The 6,072-nt window shown below is 34.1% G+C and overlaps 1 protein-coding gene across 1 annotated transcript in view; it reads left to right on the top strand.

The window, feature by feature from the left end:
- The window catches only part of scp2a (sterol carrier protein 2a), a 15,991-nt gene extending 12,918 nt beyond the window's left edge, over positions 1-3,073 (top strand). Inside the window, exons 15-16 of the mRNA XM_051917306.1 lie at positions 229-308; positions 2,233-3,073. Coding sequence (XP_051773266.1) covers positions 229-308; positions 2,233-2,328 — 176 coding nt within the window. The 3' untranslated portion in view covers positions 2,329-3,073. The remainder of the gene's footprint in view (positions 1-228; positions 309-2,232) is intronic.
- The last annotated feature ends 2,999 nt before the right edge of the window (positions 3,074-6,072 follow it).

Here is a 6,072-nt window from a genome sequence, read left to right as displayed (position 1 = left end):
TCAGAAACATTCAAAAATCTTTCCGACCCCAAACTTTTAAATGGGCTAGACAGTCTTAGTTGGGACATGCAAATTGGCTGATATTCTAATGAAAACAACAGATCAAATTAATATATTTTTTTGTAAGTAGTCTTTTGCTAGATTCATTGGATAGATTGAACAATAAATTCAGTGTCTCCAAGAGCACTATTTTACAAACACTGATGATTCTGTTTACTTCCCATACAGGTAAAAAGGCTGACTGCACCATCTCTATGGCAGACTCAGATCTGCTTGATTTGATGACGGGGCAAATAAATCCACAGACGGTACGTTTTGAGGATGGTTTATTCTTAATGGTCTGGTGATATCTTGTGCTTTTTTTTTCATAGTACATATGAAAGCACCATATAAATGCCTCATTCATGCCTCATTCATAAAGAAAAAGAACATTGAATGAAGCTGTTCTGATATGTTGGTGTGTGGTCAGTTGGTCAGTGTAGTCTGAGGGCTAAACAAGGTTTGTGAGTGTCTTGGGACAGAGCCAGCGTTTCTAGGGTTAGTTCCTCTTAAACCTTGTCCCATGGCCTACAGACACACTGACCATTCGTCTGACCCACTAATTTAGCCTTCTCAATGTGCAAGTGTCTTACAAATTACGTACAACACAACATTTATAGACTGTTACATCAATTTTGACTCCAGTTTGTTTTTTTTATCCCTCAATTTACATCTAAATGATGTTTTTTTTTTTTTTTTTTTTTTTTGCCTAGTGGTTGATAAAAGAGCAGAATAAATCCCATAGACCTAACCCGAACCATATCTTGAATATCATATCAGAATATCATATCTTGGGGGTGTTTTTTTTTTTTTTTTTAATACAAAGTACTAGCAACCACTTATTAATTAACAACTGAGGCTGTGTATTGATTTAGATTTCCTTATTCAATTAGATTCATGTTCACAAGCTCTTGATTCAATTTTATTCATATTCATTTGGTTATAATGTCCATTTTTCTTCGATATGAAAGACATTCTCTGTCAACAAATGCTGTAAATAATAGTTAATTTTTCTCAGAATCAGACTACACCAATCACACATTGTTTTTTGATTTGTTCAAAAGAACCAGTTCATAAGAGTCATAGACTACATTGATCACACTTTGTTTTTGATTTTTTAGCATCTAATTGCTATTTACACTTAGTGCAAATAGCTGCTGCCAAAAGATTAACATTGAGTCACTTTGACCTGGCTTTTAGCTAACATGACATGCATATACAGTATTATATTGCAGATTTATCTAAACAATTTCCTGTTGCGTGTCCAACCATCTTAGGATAACCAAATTAGGATAATGGCCTCTAACACTCACATGAGTCGGAGCTTGAAAAATAGATTGTTTTCATAAGTCCTTTGAAATGTTTTACCCCTGTAATTCACACCCATCTGTGTTGGCTCAACCAACCTCCATCATGTCTGTCCATCTGTGGAACTCTGCATCAGGCATCAGATGGTTTGGCAGAAGCTTCATCTAAAAATTAGCCACTCATTTTACAGTAATCCCCCATAAAGGAAATCATTTTCAGTTTAATCTAGAAAAGCTGAACCATTTAGAGCTCAAATCCATCATGCTCATGACATGTAGAAATGGTCAAATGTAGAAAAAGTCACATGAAACGTTGGGGGAGCAGTGATAAAATACTTTTTTATTATAATAATATATTCAAATATATTTATATATATTTATATACAGTGTATATAAATTAAACATTGTTGTAAAGTGTTACCCTTTTTAAAATATTGTCTTTATATTAATTCAGTTTTAGTTATTTTAGTCCATCAAGTTAAACTAAATGAAAATGAGAAATGTTGACATTTAGACATTTTACTAACTACAGGTAACTTTGCAACTACATGTCTACTAGCAGTCATTAGAGTATTAGTAGACTGTCTGCTTAACACTTTATTTTGATGCTCCCCCAACGGACATTCTACTAACTACAAGTAACTTTGCAACTTATTCTGCTAACCCGAACCCTAACACCTTACCCCAACCTAACAGTCTACTAATACTCTAATGGGAGTCTGTTGACAGGTTACTAATAGTTAGTAGATTGTCTAAAGTGGACCATCGAAATAAAGTGTAACGTTTATTTCAAGTAACAAAAATGTTTTTTTTTTTGTTGTTGTTTTTTTAATGGTTAAAGTTTTAGTTAAGTATAATAACCCTAATATTGTACTCTTACTTAAAGGCATTTTTCCAAGGAAAACTAAAGATAACTGGAAATATGGGAATGGCCATGAAACTTCAAAACCTTCAGCTGACAACTGGAAAAGCCAAACTGTGAAATCACGTCTCTTGATGAACAGGAAAATGGGACAAATTCATCCAAATGTGTTGTGTGGAGAGATGCTAGAATAGTTAATCAATTTCTAAAGATAATGTTTGCTAAAATTGTATTAAGTCTGTTGTGTCACTGCATAAACATAACTGCATAAAGCATACTGTATGTTACTAACATACCTGAAAGACACATCTTAAAAATGGTCCTGTACAATAAGTAAAGCTCATTTGGATGAAGAAATACTGATAATATTGCTGTTGTAGATCATAATAATATTAACCTTTGGCAAGCGCAAGAGTGCTAAAAGTACAAATTAAGTAAAACTAACAAGAACTGTCATTTCCTCAGGGAAGATATCACAAAAAGTCAAAGTAAACTGACCTCAAATCTGCTTTATTTAGTTGTGATTAGTTAATCACAACTTGAATCTTGCAGATGAACACTGAGACCTCTTTTTCCCCCTGAATTTTATAACACCACTGGCTTTAAAATGTGCATATAGACTTATATCAGTTTAATTATTGTAATTCTACAAAGACTTACTTGGGACCTTCATATCTACTTTGTAGTGTCAATTAAATTAAATTAAGATACAAGTAGAGAGTAACAGACCTTAATACTGAAATTCTCATTGAATCTTCAAAGATATATTGGGTATATAATCATTTTTAAAGCATTTTGTATAATTGTATATTAATTAAGTTTGTAAAAAGACACATTTCTAATAAATACTCAATTTACTTCAAAACATGCTGTCATTTTCCTAAAATGTTTATAAAATACAGGTCCATATACATATGCTGCATTGATTGAGTTACAGCTTTGCATTGTCACATGCCACAACTAAAAAATGACCATTTTCTTTCATCTAGATCATTCTTGAATGGCAAGCAGAGTTCATTTGTTTGCAAGTGCACTTTATTTTCCATAAATTGAAGAAGATTCATTACTCGCCTGCTGAACTTTCATCTCGAAACAGTTTGAACTACTTGTCTAAAACTGTGACTGCTTATGGATTCATCCTTCATCTCCAAAATTTTTAGCATGGCAAACTGCATAAGATGTGGGCTACTGTTCGCATGTTTATTTCTAAATTACATTCTTGACTGCATCAGTTTCAGTCTGATGAGAATCTACCATCCGTAATCAATGAAACTCTCATTAGCAAACTGCACTGACTGTAACTTTGAAATTAACCACATCTTCAAAGTATGTGGACAGCAATATGACAGAATAATTTATTCTGTTCTTAAACCCAAGTAAAGCGGATTAGTAAAGCTCATCAGTAGAACGAACACAGTCTGAGTCTCAGAGCATGAAATCTCCATGGTAGAACAAGAAGCATTAACTTTTTTTTTTTTTTTTGCAGAATACAAACATTTTTGCTGCGTTTCAATGAGCAATTACCTAGTATGTGAGTCCTGCATTCCTGTTTCCCTCCACCTTCTGCTTATTTCTGCAATTGTTCCTAATTACACATCCACATACTGCTATTCTGCTCTACTATCTGGAACTTACAACCAGTTAATCAACCAGTGGCCAGAATAATTATGCCAGGCCTCAGAGCAAGATTTCCTCCAACTGGCTACCTTCTATTCTGAACAATTATCATGCCATTATGTTCTACTAACCATGCAGGAAAGTATTGGTGCAGTTTAGTTACTTTTAATAATAATTATGCTCCATTTCCTATAATTTAACCCACTGGATATGTGCGTCTAAATAAATGTCTCGTCTTTGAATGCTATGGAATGAGAAGAAATGCATTGCTTTCATTAGGCGTACCGAGTGAGTCATGATTTTATGGAATTTCATTTAAATCACAATTAATACATTTGACATGTTTCATACAAAGAATCCATACAAGTTCTGTAAGGCTTTGGGAATGTGTGGCATGACTTGTGAGTCCATAAAGCCCACTTCTGACAAATTTCAGAGAGATTTACAAAGGAAGGCCTTTCCCCCGATCCTCTCTTGGTTTCATTTTAGTAGGGATTGACCCCAAATCTGATTGTGTAAAGATGTTATACACTAGAGCAGGGGTAAGAAACCATCTTCCTGAAGAGCCACAGGTCTGGAACCCTTTGCATATTAGACAATTGTTTATTAAATCACTTATACTTTTTATATACACTGTGTGTGTGTGTGTGTGTGTGTGTGTGTGTGTGTATGTGTGTGTGTATATATATATATATATATATATATATAATATACATGTATTTTGCTTCCTGTGATGGCAAAGCTAAATTTTCAGCATCATTACTTCAGTCTTCAGTGTCACATGATCCTTCAGAAATTATTCTAGTATGCTGATTTGCTGATCAAGAAACATTTCTAAACAAGATTTCTTATTATTATCAGTGTTGAAAACAGTTGTGCTGCTAAATTTTTGAGGAAATGGTAAGTTATATATATTTTTCAGGTTTGTTTGATGAAGAAACAGCATTTATTTGAAATAGAAATATTTTGTAACATTATAAACGCACTGCCACTTTATTGTATCAATTTAATGCGTCCGAAGTGATATGGAACTGCAATGCGGTCAAGACCTGCTTAGAACTACTTTATCCGTGCGTTGAAAATAATTGCACACTTTAGAACATTGGTCACCCAATCAGATTCGAGCATTCAACAGCCCCATAGTATAAATCAATTTAATGCGTCCTTGCTGAATAAAAGTATTAATTTCTTTTTAAAATCTTACTGTCCCTGACAAATTTGAACACTTAAGTTACATTTAAGTCACATCTAATTTGTATAGATAATCAATAAATGTCATCGCATTAGATAACAAAATATCAAACCAAATGATGCTGGAGCTTTTCTCACTAGCTTATAAACATCTCCTCTCTGAACTAACTTTTAATCAACTATTGTTTTGATGAATTTTAGTGTATTTATTAGGGGTGTAACGGTACACGTATTCGTACTGAACCGTTTCGGTACAGGCTTTCGGTATGGTGCACATGTGTACCCAATGCATTACATTGCAACATTGTAGCCTAACCATCATTAACCATCAATAATCGCAATAAGCTCCACGTTTTGTTACTTTCGATAAGAAACAAAGTGTTATCCTTCAAATTCTGTCCACGAAATCATGAAATTCAAACAGAAAATGCCGTTTTGATGTACTTTTAAGTGTCGTGACAGATCTCTGTACAGGCGCCTGAATTCAACCGCCAGCGCGGAGCGCGAATGAACGCGATCATCTTTTCCTCACTAGTTACAGAAAAAAATTTAAATGAACACCTGTAGGTATGTTGTACGGAGCCCCGAACATGACATGCAGGAAAAAAATAGTAGGCTAAATCGTGCGCACTATTTATTAATTCGTTCCCTTGATTTACTAAATCGTGCGCACTATTTTGTAAATCGAGGGAATGAATTAGTAAATCGTGCGCACGATTTAGTAAATCGAGGGAATGAATTAGTAAGTCATGCGCACGATTTAGTAAATCGAGGGAACAAATTAGTAAATCGTGCGCACGAATTAATTTTCTTTTTTGCACGTCATGTGCGGGGCTCTGTAATGTTGAAAGATACAGAACAACTTACTGAAACCTATAATATTTTGAGTAATCGCTCAATCAGTGTTTCAACCGCGGAAAGGCATCAATAAAACAGCTTGTAAACAATGTCATGTAGCATTTACCTCAGAAAAGCCATTCAGTATCCACAGCTTGTTAGTTCGCCAGAGAAATGAACTCTTTCGCTTAATATATGCACTGTATTAGCCTATATATT

The sequence above is a fragment of the Ctenopharyngodon idella genome, chromosome 2 (genome assembly GCF_019924925.1).
Source record: "Ctenopharyngodon idella isolate HZGC_01 chromosome 2, HZGC01, whole genome shotgun sequence".
NCBI lineage: Eukaryota > Metazoa > Chordata > Actinopteri > Cypriniformes > Xenocyprididae > Ctenopharyngodon > Ctenopharyngodon idella.
The sequence above is the reverse complement of the archived record's forward strand: the minus strand, read 5'-3'. Positions and strand labels throughout refer to the sequence as shown.